The sequence below is a fragment of the Durio zibethinus genome, chromosome 24 (genome assembly GCF_047325235.1).
Source record: "Durio zibethinus cultivar Kanyao isolate XHJ-2024 chromosome 24, ASM4732523v1, whole genome shotgun sequence".
Classification (NCBI taxonomy): Eukaryota; Viridiplantae; Streptophyta; class Magnoliopsida; order Malvales; family Malvaceae; genus Durio; species Durio zibethinus.
In genome coordinates, this window is record NC_143185.1 from 15645350 (window position 1) to 15661973 (window position 16624).

The 16624-nt window shown below is 32.2% G+C and overlaps 3 protein-coding genes across 4 annotated transcripts; all 3 read right to left on the reverse strand.

The window, feature by feature from the left end:
• Nucleotides 1–549: 549 nt before the first annotated feature.
• LOC111316932 (cytochrome P450 71AU50-like) lies at nucleotides 550–7507 on the reverse strand. Of its 2 annotated transcripts, XM_022919173.2 has the most exons (7): nucleotides 6816–7507; nucleotides 4452–4585; nucleotides 3091–3849; nucleotides 2635–2813; nucleotides 1293–1881; nucleotides 1002–1208; nucleotides 550–911 (listed from the first exon to the last, which is right to left on the reverse strand). In XM_022919173.2, exons 3-7 carry the CDS (start codon nucleotides 3139–3141, stop codon nucleotides 903–905), a joined length of 1035 nt encoding a protein of 344 aa, XP_022774908.2. In that variant the 5' UTR covers nucleotides 3142–3849; nucleotides 4452–4585; nucleotides 6816–7507; the 3' UTR covers nucleotides 550–902. The 2 variants fall into 2 exon arrangements, with proteins under 2 accessions (XP_022774908.2, XP_089610024.1); XM_089753898.1 differs by having other exon boundaries at nucleotides 550–1208; nucleotides 6816–7505.
• Nucleotides 7508–9672: 2165 nt separating this feature from the next.
• On the reverse strand, nucleotides 9673–11353 carry LOC111316931 (transcription termination factor MTERF15, mitochondrial-like). Its single transcript, XM_022919172.2, has 2 exons — nucleotides 10844–11353; nucleotides 9673–10753 (listed from the first exon to the last, which is right to left on the reverse strand). The coding sequence occupies exons 1-2, from the start codon at nucleotides 11220–11222 to the stop codon at nucleotides 10062–10064; spliced, it is 1071 nt and encodes a 356-aa protein (XP_022774907.2). The 5' UTR covers nucleotides 11223–11353; the 3' UTR covers nucleotides 9673–10061.
• Nucleotides 11354–14530: 3177 nt separating this feature from the next.
• Nucleotides 14531–16257, reverse strand: LOC149511958 (uncharacterized). The gene is made up of 2 exons (XM_089753899.1): nucleotides 16181–16257; nucleotides 14531–16094 (listed from the first exon to the last, which is right to left on the reverse strand). The coding sequence occupies exons 1-2, from the start codon at nucleotides 16188–16190 to the stop codon at nucleotides 15082–15084; spliced, it is 1023 nt and encodes a 340-aa protein (XP_089610025.1). The 5' UTR covers nucleotides 16191–16257; the 3' UTR covers nucleotides 14531–15081.
• Nucleotides 16258–16624: the final 367 nt, after the last annotated feature.

Consider the following 16624-nt stretch of genomic DNA (forward strand, 5'->3'; position numbering starts at 1 on the left):
GATGATGCAATTTATGATAATTTGTATTTCTTTCCATTTTAATCCTTATAATTTACCGCTAAAATTGGTATATGAAATTTATAAATTATTTAGATTTTAACCATTGTTAACATTAATAAACTATAAATAAAAAAATACATGAGCATACAAAGATAAATTCAAGATTTTTTTCCCCATAGGCCCAAACTTACTATATAGTATTTTTCCTTAAAATTTTATATATGGTAATGCCAATATTGCTTCGTTTATAAAATTGCAGCAAAAATAATACGTTGAGTTAAATCAAAATAATGTTCTATTAAAGCCTTTTCTTTTCTAACTTTATGATTAGTTCAAATGAATACTGAAATTAAAAATATAATATTATATCTATACATCATATGATTGTAAAATTAAAAAAATACTAGGATACTTTGTTTTAAATTGGATATCCAACAAAAGGTAATTAATCTGGATCTTATTTGTTTAATCATGTTAATTAGATATGATAAATCCATAAAGCTTGCGTTCTAACGAGAAAAACTGAAGTACTAGAGAAGGCAACAAATATATCCAGAAAATATACTCTTCTAGAAATTACACAGCCATTTTCTCATGTTTTGAGGCGCCTGGTTGGTATAGCCAGTAGATGCTCGGCCCTAGGACATACTAGACCTAAATCCTCAGCCATGTCCAAGTCCGTAGCCAACATATCATCCGGGAGTTCCCAATCATAATCATAGCAATGCACCAATTGTGCCACCACAAGCCGAACAGTAAACCCAGTTGCATTCCAGGGCAGCCTCTGCGCCCAGAACCAAATGGGATTAGCTGGAAGTTGGGTCCACGAAGATCAATGCCGCTTCCAACAAATCTCTCTGGATAAAACTTCTCTGCATCAGTCCAAACCTTTTGGTCCCGACCTATAGCCCCTGCGTTTATGAAGATCGTGAATTATTGGGTATCGGATAGCCAATCACTTTGCAGTCTTCCATACATAAATGCGGGAGCAGCAATGGTACCACTGGGTGAAACCTAAAGCTTTCTTTCACAACCATGTCTGAGTACATCAATTTCTCCAAGTCTGACTCTTCGACCATCCTCTCCATGCCTACCACATTTTCCAGTTCTTTTTGGACTTCCTTTGTCACCCGTAGATGTCTAATGAGTTCGGACAGTGTCCACTCAATTGCAGCAGCTGAAGTATCCATTGAAGCTACAAGCATGTCCTGCAGGAATTGTCATAAACATTTTTTAGACCAAAATTCACAATGGAGTGAATGGACAAGTAAGTGAGCACAAAAGAAGACTACCGATATTATTGCTTTCATATTATCCCGCTCCACATGGTACTCATCAGTTTCTTCTGATCCAATGAATCCTAGCATGACATCAATGAAGTCCACGATTCTGTTTTCACCTTTGGATTGAACAAGCTCACCAATTATCTTCTCAAAGAAGTCGTCAAAAACCTTGGCAATAGTTTTCAGATGCTTTGTTAGACCCTCAAGATCAAGTCCTTTAATTTGAGGAATGTAATCAGCTAAATTAAAAGCAGCAATTGTTTGCATGCCCTCTCGAATTATAGCTTCGAAGCCTTTTTTATTGAAATCATCATTATTATATTTCTTTCCAAGCACCATTCTACTAGAAATATCAGTACTAAGAGATGAGAACTTAGCGCTAAGATCAACAGCAACTCGAGCAGAAGAAGCCCCTTGAATATACTGAATTAAAAGAAGAAGCTCTTCCTTTCTCATGGAACTAAAAGAATCGATTTTGAGGCTCCTAAGCAACTCTAGAGTGCACAGCTTATGCATGTTGCGCCAATAGGACCCGTATGGGGAGGAGGACAAATTCTGCTGATTGTAACCAACATGCTTAGCACCTTCATGAGGTGGCCTGCTAGCAAAACAAGGTCATATGTCTTGAGGAATAGCTCGGGAGCTTCAGGGGATGAGACAACAATTACAGGCATCAGGCCAAAGCGTAAGGGAATTATGGGGCCATACTTGTGGGCTAACTGTTGATGATGTTCCCCATCATGGAAAGGTTTCCAATAGGAAGCCCTCTCGGACCAGGAGGTAATCCCTTATTCTTCTAATTCTCCCTTAATTTCCCCTTTTCTTTCTAATTTCTTCTATCTATATCTGATTTTACTTCTGACTTCTATACTCTTATCTGATTAAACATAACATGTTCATAAAAGTGTATGAAGTTATTTTTCTTCATGTATCTAATTACATAGGCATTCTTTAATGTGTTTTTAAAGCAATAGAGTATCACATGACAGCATTAGATCATTAACTTTTAGGCATAGCTAGACTTGAACTAATCTTGGAGAATCTCCTATTTCCAAGTTATTTTTGTCAAACTATTAACAAGTCCAATAAATTGGAAAGAGTTGGAAAATTATTTTTAAGGAAATAAGTGAATCAAAAGAAAACAGAAAAAAAAAGAGGAAAAGAATTTGTTATGAACAATTGAATATACCACTTAGCACCAGATAGAACAAAACTCTGTAAAGCCTTCAAGCAAAAATTGGAAATATATGCACCCGTGTTGTGTGTGTGTGTGTGTTTGTGTGTGTATACAATTTTGTGATTTGACAATGGCCACACTAACCACATCATAATCCACCTTTTATCACTTTACCTTAATGCAATGGCAAAAAACTTCCACATCAAAGAATCATAGAGAACATTAAGATTACCAAGACTCGCAGCAGCAATAGGTTCAAAGTCAAACATGTCAAAGATATCATCTACAGGGCCTCCAAGCTCTTCTTCAACAATAGATATTGCAGTCTCTGACGGAAAAGGTGGAACTTGATCCTGCACATGAATAGCAATTAAATTCTTACCTATAGAATTTTAAATTTAGAAACCATCTGGCCGGCAAAACTCTTTCTCTTTTTGGGGAGGGAAGTGGGGCCTATAAGTAATAAAAAATTATGAAATGATTTTGAACAGAACTTCTCTGTTTTGGATTTCTTTTAATGCCCTTCATCCGACCTATCTTGAATAAATTCTTCTCCAAGTAGAAGCTAACATCCACAATAAAAGAATTTCACCCCGAAAGTATAAAATTTTAAAGTAAAGGAACTTCAACCTGTAGCTCTGACAACTGATCAACATATTCTTGAGCAAAAATGTCAACCATCGCGGAGAACTGTTGGCCAACTTTGATGAAAATAGGACCCAATCTCAAGGTACTTTTCTTTCACCACTTTGTCAAGGTCTTCCACCTTAGAACTTGCTTTTCCTCAGTCATTCCTCCTGCTTGTATGCAACCTTAAAACTGGATATATAACACCAAACAACTAGAAACCATAACAACATTATAAGAACTAAAGAAACCGTAATTAGAAACAACACACTATAACAAAAAAGACTGCCCAAAAGCAAATTTAAAAACTAGTCCTGCCTCTTTGCAAAGCATGAAAACTAGATCAGTTGAACAAAGCATAGATTAGACCATTTTGCTTTAACAGTAAAAAACAATAGCCAAGTCATATAGCCCTTAATCTCTTTCAGAAGAAAACCTTTCTTTACCACAACTTTATACACAAAGTAATTTCCATACATGATAAATCATAATTGACTTATCCATCACCTTAAACACTTCTAGCTCATCAATTTGAACAACTTTTGCATATTCAAAATTTTTCCTATTAGATATAGATTGTAATAGTGGGCTTAGCCCACTACTTAACTTGGTTTGTGCTCCCTAAAAAGCATTGCCAGGTTCACCAGCTATCACAATTTAAACATCAAAGGATTTATCTCAAGGACATAGGCCCAACCTTAAGCCACCCCTTAAACTTCCATATTCCACCATTTGGTGCAACTTCCATATTCCATCAACCATCTAAAAAGACAAAAGGCAAAATAACAAAGGATCTCAAGAAAATTTAATACCCTGATAATGTTACTGAATGCTGGATCATGTCAGTAATTCAAAACCAATTCTTTTCGCAAATTAGCAATTCTATTTATATATGCAACACAGGAATATTAATTCTATTCAATAAAATCCTTTTATCTAGTAAAACTATAATTAGGGTTTATAAAAGGTAAAACAATGAATTTGTCATGATGCATTCTTTCACAAATTCCATAAAATGTCACTTAGCATCATATGTCATGGATGAAATTTGGGATTTTCCAATTTTTACAATCTAAACAATTGTCAAAATGAAAATATGGGGCAGTTGCAGACAGTCATGCAGATGGACTTCATTATTTAACAGCTGCAAAACCATGAAGCAGATGACCTCTAACCTAACCAAAACCAATTGACATTGAGGCATACACTATCTACTTTTATTTTTGTTTCCTTTTGTTTCATCATGTGGAAGAAAGAAATGCTTTACTGTAAGACAAATTATATTTGCCAAGAAGACCAGAGTGGAAACAATACGTCTTTAAGAGCAAAAGAAAAAAAAAACCGCAAATCTAGCAGTCACTGACCTCTATCGGAGAATTTCTGATTGTTCAACCATGTCTTTATATAAAAGTTAGAACAAATCCCCATATTTCCAAGGTCCTTTGCATTGTTGAGTAGGTTTGAATCTACTCCAACGCCCCGCAGGAGCAACAGAAACCTTAGAGATTTATTGCCATAAGATGATGGTTAACACAAAATTAAAGGGGAACACACAAACACACCCAGACACATCCACAGCTTATACTTAATTAGAAAGCACACCAAAAAAGAGATGGTTGTGACACTAAAAATGATTGATGCAGTCAGCTTAGCATATACTCTGTAAGTCAAGTAAATATCAAATATACATCAAAGAAAACGGTGAGAATGCACATCCAGGAAAAAGCACCTTGTTACTAGCTTAAATATGCTCCACCATTTTTGGTTCTCGCCCGACCAACTTGGGATCTAATATCATCTTCAAGATTGAGAGGTTTAAGAATTAAGAGGGGGAAGCCACCCCTTGTATAGCCCAACCATTGGACAAAATATGAACAAATTAATCAACTTCTCTATTAAATTTGCAAACTCAGATTTTGTTGTTAGTAGCCATACATAGTCCTCTTGACTGTCAAATAAGTAATAAGTTGAAAAGGAAAAAAAAATTGGTATATGTTACTGCCATGGTGTAAGTAAATCATAGGATTCTACAAGCTTTACCATTACCTCAGTATTGCATCAAGACTCAGCACTGGGTACACTTCTTTTTGCATTAGATATGAACGAGCTTACTGTACATATCCAAGTTAAAGTGCCATGATGTATGTTATTTGCGTATGATATAGTCTCAGTTGTTGAAACTAATGATAATCTTAATGTGAAATTAGAATTATAGAAGCATATATTGAAGTCTCAAAGCATAAAATTGAGTAGATCTAAAACTCAATATATGAAATGTAAGTTTAGTAATTATGGGAAGCGAGTGCTAGTGTGATTAAGTTGGATGGTGGGTAGTATCAAAGAGTAGTCATTTTTTATATTTGGGATCAATTATTCAAAGCGATGCTGAGATTAAAATGGACATAAATCATATGATTCAAGCAAAAGGGTGAGATGGTGAAGTGCATTGGGTGTGTTATGTGATTGCAACATAACTTTAAAGTTAAAAGCGAAATTGTATAAAACAATTGTAAGGCTTGCGTTGCTATATGGATCTGAGTGTTAGGTCGTTAAGAAATAATATAAGAAGAAAATGAGCGTAGCTGAGATAAGGATGCTTAAATAGATGCGTGGTAAGACTAGAAGAGACAAATCAGAAATGAAGAGATTCCAAAAAAATTAGGGATAGTCTGAATTGAACAAAGGATGGGAGAGGGCCGTTTGAGATGATTTGGACATGTAAAACATAGGCCTATTTGTGCACCAGTTAAGAGAATTGAGCTTCTAGATTTAGGTGAAACCAAAACTTCTAGAGGCAGATCACAAAAGAAATGAATGCAAATAATAAAAAATGATATAAGTGTTAGGAAAGTAGATGAAAAGGGTGTTGTTGATATAAATAAATGGCGCAAAAAGATTCAAAACTACAACCTAGCATGATTCTTTTTTTGGCCTTTCATACAACTAACCCAGAGTTATGCTATAAGGCCCAGTTTGTTGTTGTTAGTATATACTTTTGCATCAGTCATGCAGATCTACAACCGATAAATTAAAGCAATGCTACAGACTCTGAACTAGTAGTACATTTGCTTAAAAGCAAGCAAAACCTTCACATCCAAATTTATTTTATTAAAGTGCAGATAAAAGAAATTTCATATATGTTAAATTTGGGTTAAATATAATAGACATGCAACCTAAAATCAATTAAGAATAAGTGGAGTGACCTTGTTATATTTATGCACCCAGATTAACCCCAATTTAATAGATTTGGGATTTCTTTTATTCCATTCTTATAAAATTCAAATTCCATAAACCCTATATCTAACTATTATATAATAGCAGAAGCAACATGTATTTCAAAAAATTATGGCACCACTTAGTTGTTAATTTTGTTAATTGTTTTTTGCTCCGAAAAACAAAATGGAAAGATAATGTTTGAATACAAGATTAAATAAACATATAATTTAGAAAATTAATCATACAAAATATCACATTTTGTAAAGAATAAATGCATAATCTACTTTTATATTTTGAACTATTACGTTAAAATTGTTGTATTTTAGTCACTTCAGTCATTTGTTGCCTCTGAATTAATATGGTTTCCTTTCTATCATTCGCTTTGCTTTGCAGTTTGCAGAAATTTTTAAGAATCAAAAAGCAAGGAACAACGAAATGAAAAACAACAACAAAACAAAAAAAATGAATTTTTTAATTCAATTCCAAGTTCCCAACTGAGTAAAACCAAGTACCTCGACCTGTTCTTCAGTGCTACGCTTGAACCAAGCCTCCTGTTTCCCAATCTCTTCTACCCTCTTCTTCCTCGTCTCCTCCGAAACTACTCCGTCTACTTCCACCACCAAAACGTCCGCCGCCGCAGCACCATTCCCATTCCCGTTCACGTACTTCACCAAGCTCCCATTGCTCTCACTCTCCACCACTCCTACCCCACCACTGATAGATCCCTCAACTGATCCATTATTATACAGGTACTTACTTGCACTACCATTTCCATTCAATACAAACCTACCGTTAACTTCCTTGATAAATTCTTGCTCCCTTTCCTCATAGGCAACTCCTTCCTCTTTAAGAACTCGAACACGAGAACGCGAAACGACGCCGTTCCAGAAATGGCTATTCCCAGAGAAAGAGACTCTAAAGAGAGAAGAACATCTAGAGAGATAAAAGCGGTATTTTTAAGTTGTTCTTGGAGTGAGAAAGTGAAGCTCTTGTAATGGTAGAGATGAAGCCATTAATGTAACAGAATTATCTTTTTCTTTCAACAAAAAATTTGAATCAAACCCTAACTAACACCCAAAATTTTCATTATTTCCCCCTTTTTTTTTTTTTGGTTAGTTTTAGAACTGTGAAGGTTTTGTGGTGGGAGAGTGAAGAGAAACGGACAAATTTTAAGAAAATGAAATGAAGAAGGAAAGAAGAAATAAAAAGTGAAAAATGCGAGGAAGGAAATATATGTAATTTTAAAGAAAGAAAAAGAAAAAGGGTGGAGATTAAGAGGACACGTGGCAGAGAAGTATCGAGAGAGTGGGTATTTTGAGAATTGTGATTGGAGGAGACTGTTGCGGGAGATGTCTTGGTCAGAAAGTCTCATTGAGTATACGAAATTCAATTGTACTCTTTTTAGCTTACGTTAATTAATTTTTGTTTTAATTGAAGTTACCTTTAAAAAGAAATCTTAGACGCGTGTGTTGGATTAGAATTAAAATTTTATTTCAGTACGAGATTGATTTTAATAAGATTAAAGTAATAATAAAAATATTATAATTATGATTAAAAAAATATAATAATTATAATTAAAAAATTTTATTTAAATAAATTTCATCAAAATTATTATTTAAATTTAATTAATAATAAAATAAATTTAACTCATCACATTAAAAATATAATGATATCTAACATTCACTTGTGATTTATTTGGATAAACGATAAAATTAATTTTAATAAAATTAAAAAAAAATGATAAAAATAAAATCAGATATGATAATGATAAAATTAAATATTATAAAATTGAGATTAAAATTAATGATAAGATATGTGTTTAAATGCAAACATAACGATGAAATAAAATATAACGAGAAGAAAAAATAATCATTAAAGATATTAAATAAAAATTTGTATAATAAAATTTTTCATATATTTTTTACATTTTTGAATTAATTTTTATAATAAATAATAAATTTATTAAAAATTAATAAAAATAATAAACAATTAAAAATTTTTTAGCCTTTTATTTTATTACTTAATTTATTAATTATATAAAAAATTTATTAAATAATTATAATGATATTATTTGAAAATATTTAAATAAAAAAACTAAAATAACCAATAAAACAAATAAATAATACAAAAGATAAAACCATAGCATACAAGTGATACGGACATTTTCATCTCTGCACAGAAAATTTTAAGGGTAAAAAAAAAAAAAAAAAAAAAAAAAAAAGAAGAGGGAGCATGGGTAATAAAGGAAAGAAATGCCGCGATGAGAGTGAAATGTTTTTAAACCTCCAGTGCAATTGAAGAGCATGAAACGCACTGAATTGTGCTTTTCAAACACTTCATCAGTCCAGTGAAATGCTTCAACTAGATTTCAATGGAGCTTCAGTTGAATCCAAATGAACGCTTAGTCAGGTCAGCCTGTCAGTTGATGTTGAGCAGCCCTAAACTAACCCAAAAGGGGAAAACCTAACCCCGGTCTGGTGTACAAAGCATTGGTCACATGGTCAAGTTTCCAGATTTTACAAGGATTTTCTTTTTTTTTTCATTAATCAAAACCAACAAATGCAAATTTACGAGTCCAGACCAATGTATCATCAGCTCAATCCCTCACTTGTTGTCAAGTTGGTATGAATGTTAGTAATAATTATTTTTGAGTTAATATCATAAATAGAATCTAATTATTGTATTTTTTAATGTGATATCTAAATTAAAAATTTTTAAATAGTTACTTAAATTTCATTTTTATTTATTAAGTTATTCCAATTTTAAAAATCATTAGAGTAAGTGCTAATTTGGCAGTCAACATTGACGTGAATTACAAGTGATTACCATATGAGAATAATACGGATACCACATGTCATATTTTAAAAAATAAAAATACAAAATTTTTTAAATAAAATAATTTAAAAATAGAAAAAAAACATTTTTGTATTTTTGTTTTCTTTTTTAAATATTACAAGAAACAATCACATCACTATCACATAATAATCATGTCTCATCCACATCACTGTTAACTACATTAAGGCTTATTCTAACGATCTTAGGGATTAAAATAATTTAATTAATTTAGATACCAATTAAAATTTTTTTTTTGATTAAGTAGCACATTAAAAAAAAAACTGTAATAGTTCACAGTTATTTAGGGTATTCTATCTAATTCTTTTATGTCTATTCCATCTTTGTTAGTCTCATACATGAAATCCATACCACATATGCATAATTGATGAAACATAAATTAAACATCACCATATCAAGCCTTTCTTTTCCTCCGAAGTGTTTTTTTTTTTTTTTTCTTCTTTTTGAAGACAGCTCTTTATTCATGACGAAGAAAAGCTGAACAAATTTCTCTCAAAATAGTTCAAAAACAAAAAATGGCATAAAATATAAATTCAGATCAAATATAAACTAAATTAAAAGACAAATTAGTATACGAGGACCATCTTGAATCAACATGAAAGCTCAAAAGTGGCCTTGATAAAGTAAAACCAAATTAAATAAAAACAGACTTAGCATGTTTTTTCTTCTCAAAAAGAAGTATGCAAAAGATGAGCCTTGTAAGCCATCAGCAGTTCCTCCACATCATCTGGAAACCTTGACATGAACTTCAAGAATTCATTCTCAGTATATTCCATGATGTAAAGAAAACTCCAATACATTTTCAACAACTCCTTCTACTTAATAATCTGCAAAACTCAATATTGAGGAATCACACGATCTCCCAAACTACTCATCAAAAGCATTGGCCTAGAAACAGACTTTTATCATGTGTTTTCTTCTTCTTCCGAAGAAGAAGTGTGCAAAAGATGAGCTTTGTAAGCCATCAACAGTTCTTCCACATCATCTGGAAACCTTGATATGAACTCCAAGAATTTATTCTCTGTATATTCCAAGATGGAATAAAAACTCCGATCCGTTTTCAACAACTTCTTGGAGTTAATAATCTGAAAAACTCGGTATCTAGGAATCACACGATCTTCCAAACTACTCATCAAAAGATTTGGCTTGTAAGCCAAAACATTCCGATCAAACTTTGCCACATTAAGAAAGAACTCAATTCCTAACTTCATTTTCTCCTCAGAGACCCTAAAAAAAGCTGGGTTCTTCCTAAACAAAACCAGGCAATGATTGTCTGAAAAACCAAAAGTCTTAAGTAATTCACATTTCTTCTTAAATGTTTGTTCACTCAAGCAACTCAAGGTATGAATACCGTGCACTAACATCCTCGAATCAGTCGAAATCCCCATATCTACAACCCTCGTAACGAGATCCCTTAATGCCGATTCTCGCATCCTAAAAATCCTAGGTTGTCTCATTAACAACTTTGAGAGCTGAGATCCAACAATCCCACAGCTTTCCAAATACTCAATGTTTCTCGACAACTTTGATATGCCATCTCTAGCAATAAAACCATTGCATCTATTGAAGACCTTAAACAAGTCTTCATTATTATTCCCTAAAATTTTATTGACAAATTGGATAAAAGGAATCAACTTTTTATGTAAACTACAAGTTAAAAGCGTAGAATTCCTAGAAAAGAACTTACCCAGATGGGGTTCCACAAGACCCAGATCTTGAAAAAGCTTGATTGTTGGCCTAAGCTTCTTTTCTACATCAGCAAACAGAATTTGGGGCGCCACATGAACAGCAGAGGCTATTTGGGCATTAGAAAAGCCAAGACTTTGGAAAAAATTGGCAACCGAATGAGCCTTTTGGAGGGATTTCCCATGAGAGTAACGATTAGAGATTGAAACAGCTTGGGTTTCAGTGAAATCCAAGTTTTTTACAAGGTAATTGAAAAGGGGAGGATTCGAAACAGAGGTGGAAGAAGAATATGAGAGAATAAAAATAAATGATTTGGGTTTTAACGAAAAATTGAGAAAATAGGAAGTTGAGAAAATGGAAGATGATTTGAGGGTATGCATGGAAGTTTTTGAGGAATTCCCCGCAGGGGGTTTTAGGGTTTAAAATTCAATTTTCATCATGCAGAATTGCAGATTCAATTCCAAATACGTTCTCGATCAAGTAACGACGACGTTAAGAGTGGTAGGCCACATAAGCAGCGACGCCGTTTCAGGAAAAACAAACATTTTAATGGTGGGCTTTTATTTATTGGTCTAATTTATCATTTTGTTTTCTTATAGATGACGCAATTTATGATAATTTGTATTTCTTTCCATTTCAATCCTTATAATTTATCGCTAAAATTGGTACATGAAATTTATAAATTATTTTGATTTTAATCATTATTAACATTAATAAACTATAAATTATATATATATGAGCATACATAGATAAATCCAAGATTTTTCTTTTCTGCATAGGGCCAAACTTGCTATATAATATTTTTCCTTAAAATTTTTTATATATTAATAATAATATCGCTTCGTTTATAAAATTGCAGCAAAAATACTAAGTTGAATTAAATCAAGACAATCTTTTATCAAAGCCTTTTTTTTTCTAACTTTATGATTAGTCCAAATGTATTCTAAAATTTAAAATCTAATATTATATCAATACATCATATCATATGATTGTAAATTTAAAAAAAAACTATGATACTTTGTTTTAAATTGGATATCCAACAAAAGGTAATTAATCTAGATCTTAATTATTCAATCATGTTAATTAGATATGATAAATCCATAAAGCTTGCGTTCAAACGAGAAAAGTTAAAGTACTAGAGAAGGCAACAAATGTATCCAGAAAATATACTCTTGTAGAGATTACACAGCCATTTTCTCATGGTTTGAGGGAGGACAAATTCTGCTGATTGTAACCGACATGCTTGGCACCTTCATGGGGTGGCCTGCTAGCAAAAACAAGGTCATATGTCTTGAGGAATACCTCGGGAGCTTCAGGGGATGAGAAAACAAATACAGGCATCAGGCCAAAGCCTAATGGAATTATGGGGCCATGCTTGTGGGCTGACTGTTGAAGATCTTGGTGAGATTTGTTCCCCATCATGAAAAGGTTTCCAAAAATAGGAAGCCCTCTCGGACCAGGAGGTAATCTCTTATTCTTCTAATTCTCCCTTAATTTCCCCTTTTCTTTCTAATTTCTTCTATCTATATCTGATTTTACTTCTGACTTCTATACTCTATCTATTTTACCACGTTCTCTATCAATATTCTTTTCATCTCTTGGTAATTCATTAATGTAATTTCATTCAGTCTTACAACATGGGGAATCTTTTGAGCATCAGCTTTCAATAAAGAACCTTCCTGCATAAGCTTGATAAGAAATATCAGCAATCCAAATTGAAATTAATATTTATAATATGGGTACGGCTAAATTTAAGAAAAAAAATGCAAAGAAAGCAAAATGACCAAGTTAGTCTACCTTGTACCACATGGAAAGAATATATTAATTTTTACAACATATAATGTAACAGAATAAAAGTTTGTGATGACAAGAAAGTTAACTCCAATTTGTTTATAGTTAAAGAGAGTGGCTTTGTGAAAATTTACCTTAGATAGAGACTTAATATGTTAAGCGCACGTGTAAAATAAAAAGTGGATGATTAATACAAAAATAAAATAAATAAACTAACAGACAAACATGTCCTTTTCCACATATGAAAGAACAGTTATACGGATCAACATTGTGTTATTGACAGCAATTTAAGACACATCCTTAGTAAACTTAGGTCACTTTTTATAAGTTCAAATGACCTTAATATTAGGGGAAAATAAGTTAAAGTTAAGCTTTTAATATTGGTAAATGGTAATACCAATCAATGTTTCTCTCATTTCATTTAATGCTTTCTTTTAATCATGTGTTGAACATAACATGCTCATAAAAGTGTATGAAGTTACTTTTCTTCATGTATCTAATTACATAGGCATTCTTTAATGTGTTTTTAAAGCAATAGAGTATCACATGACAGCATTAGTTCATTAACTTTTAGGCATAGCTAGACTTGAACTAATCTTGGAGCATTTCCTATTTCCAAGTTATTTTAGTCAAACTATTAACAAGTCCAATAAATTGGAAAGAGTTGGGAAATTATTTTTAAGGAAATAAGTGAAACGAAAGAAAACAGAAAAAAAAAAAAAGGAGGAACAAGAATTTGTTATCAATAATTGAATATACCACTTAGCACCAGATAGAAAAAAACTCCGTAAAGCCTTCATGCAAAAATTGGAAATATATGCACGTGTTGTGTGTGTGTGTGTTATGTGTATACAATTTTGTGATTTGACAATGGTCACACTAACCACATCATAGTCCACCTTTTACCACTTTACCTTATGCAATGGCGAAAAACTTCCACATCAAAGAATCATAGAAAACATTAAGGTTACCAAGACTAGCACCAGCAATGAGTTCAAAGTCAAACCGGTCAAAGATACCATCTACAGGGCCTCCAAGCTCTTCTTCAACAATAGATACTCCAGTCTCCGATGGAAAAGGTGGAACTTGATCCTGCACATGAATAGCAATTAAATTCTTACCCATAGAATTTTAAATTTAGAAACCATCTGGCCAGCAAAACTCTTTCTCTTTTTGGGGAGGGAAGTGGAGGCTATAAGTAATAAAAAATTATGAAATGATTTTGTACAGAACTACTCTATTTTAGATTTCTTTTAATGCCCTTCATCTGACCTATCTTGAATAAATTCTTCTCCAAGTAGAAGTTAACATGCACAATAAAATAATTTCAAAGTAAAGGAACTTCAACCTGTAGCTCTGACAACTGATCAACATATTCTTGAGCAAGGATGTCAACCCTGGCGGAGAACTGTTGGCCAACTTTGATGAAAGTAGGACCCAATCTCAAGATACGTTCCTTTAACCACTTTGCCAGGGTCTTCCGCCTTAGAACTTTCTTTTCCTCAGTCATTCCTCCTGCTTGTATGCAACCTTAAAACTGGATATATAACACCAACAACTAGAAACCATAACAACATTATAAGAACTAAAGAAAAGGCAATTAGAAACAACACACTATAACTAAAATGACTGTCCAAAAGCAAATTTAAAAACTAGTCCTGCCTCTTTGCAAAGCATGAAAACTAGATCAGTTGAACAAAGCATAGATTAGACCATTTTGCTTTAACAGTAAAAAACAATAGGCAAGCCATATAGCCCTTAATCTCTTTCAGAAGAAAACCTTTCTTTAGCAAAACTTTATACACAAAGTAATTTCCATACATGATAAATCATATTTGACTTATCCATCATCTTAAACACTTCTAGCTCATCAATTTGAACAACTTTTGCATATTCAAATTTTTCTTATTAGATATAGATTGTAATAGTCGGCAGGGATTTAAATAACGGTCACAGTCACGTTTTCGGTCGCATAGCATTTGTCACGTTTTCGGATATAACGGAGATAATTGCGGTCACTGCGGTTATCACGGTCGTGAAATTTTTTTTTTTTGCACAATTTATTATAAAATGTAATAATTATAATTATAATTATAAAAACTCTTATTCAATGATTTTAAAAATAGTTTATGACACTCTATGTTTTTTATTTTCTAAAAAAATTATTCACAATTTTATTTAAATTATAAAAAGCATTCATATTTGGTTTATCCATAAAATTTTTCTTGGCCAAGTTCATATTCAATATTAATTCTAGACAAATCAAATATTAACAAAACATAATATGTTAAATACCAAGCATTTAATTTAATAAAATTACAAACTTAAAAATATAATAATTTCAAATTCCATCAACTACAATTATTGATACATATTTCAAATTTACCACATGGTAGAATGACGAGGAGGATCAGATTCTCTATCTTCACTTTGACAGCCAAGTTGACTCTATCTCCATCCCTGAGACCTTTGTTCTTGATACATTTGAGGTGGAGGATATATTTGAGGATGATACATTTGTGGTGGAGGATACATTTGTGGTAACTGATACATTTGAGGTGGAGGATATATTTGAGGAGGTGGAGGATACATTTGATGTGGATAATAACCATATGGAGGTGGATAACCATGAAGAGGTTGAAAATTATGTTGTTCTAGTGGATAGTAATGTCTTTGAGTACTAGCAGATGATTCACTATACTCAAAGTTACTAGAATTTGGTCTCTCACCTGAAGATGAAGAACCTCTAAAAATTTCATAGTGGTGCTTCTTTGCTTTTCCTTTTGATCGAGCTGTACGTGCACTTTGACCCTCACTAGATTCAGCAAATGGATTTCCTCCGTATTTTGCCATATTAATAAAAAGTCCACCAGTAGCAGCAAGCCCAAATTCTCCTCCAAGTGGGCTGTAAGGTCGATTTGCATCCATATTATCACCAAATTTTGCACCATCACCATCACCATCTCCATCACCATCATCATCTGGAGTTAAACCACCACCATCATCACTCTGACTTGGTATTGGACTTGAACTTGAATGAGACACATTCCTTTCTTGAGATTGACGTGATCGTTCAACATTCATTTCATTATCAGAATTATCTGCAGGCAACCAATCAGAGTTTTGACCATCTAATAGAGGATTTTCTTTCTTTTGCAGCCATTCTGTTAGTAGATCATCATTTTCAAAAATATGGTCAAGGCTAATAGGATTAAAACTATTATTTATTTCATCAATGCTCATTCTTTTTTGATGTCTCATCCTCAACCTCATGTTATAATAGGTATATACAAGTTTTTGGAGTCTTGCAAACTTCAATTTGTTTCTTGTTTTGGTGTGAATATAGCTAAATGTGCTCCAATTACATTCACAATTTGATGCAAATGTTGTTTGACTAAGCACTTTGATTGCTAGTTTTTGTAATTCAGGAACACAAGTGCCATATATCATCCACCACTCAGCTGTATAAAATTATTTAAATTAAATTTCAATGGGCTATACAATTAAATAATATAAATAAATTATAATTATTTAACTTATTATTTACCTGGATTCATTTGCTTTCAAGCTCTTTGTGCTTGTGGACTACCAAATGTTTCATGCTTGTCTCGAAATAATAACAACTACATCGATTGAAAATACAATAATAAATGAATAAATAAAAAACAATTTAATTTTTAATACATAAAACAAATGTTAAAGTTATAAAATGGTATTAAATACTAACTTGATTAATCATTCTGATTTGAGATCTATCGAAGGTTCTAATCTTTCAATAACTGCTTTTATACCTTCTAATGTTTTCTTAAATACATTTACAGAATGTTTCACTCCAAATTGAAATTGTGGATTTAAATAGTAACCTAAACATAATTTATAACAATATTATATTAAAGTAATAAAAAATAAATATATAAGCAATTTAAGTATAAAAAACAAACATATTTTTTTAAATACCATCTATATTCTTGGTTTACTTACCAGCTGAATG

Excerpts from the sequence above, each read along its gene's own strand:
- LOC111316931 (XM_022919172.2), bottom strand. The coding sequence starts at position 11,222 with ATGCATACCCTCAAATCATCTTCCATTTTCTCAACTTCCTATTTTCTC. Across the intron at positions 10,754-10,843 it reads TCTTGTGGAACCCCATCTGG|GGAATAATAATGAAGACTTG; the intron begins GTAAGTTCTTTT and ends ATAAAATTTTAG.
- LOC111316932 (XM_089753898.1), bottom strand. The coding sequence starts at position 3,141 with ATGGTTGACATTTTTGCTCAAGAATATGTTGATCAGTTGTCAGAGCTA. Across the intron at positions 2,814-3,090 it reads ATCAGTTGTCAGAGCTACAG|GATCAAGTTCCACCTTTTCC; the intron begins GTTGAAGTTCCT and ends ATTCATGTGCAG. Across the intron at positions 1,209-1,292 it reads ATATGAAAGCAATAATATCG|GACATGCTTGTAGCTTCAAT; the intron begins GTAGTCTTCTTT and ends CAATTCCTGCAG.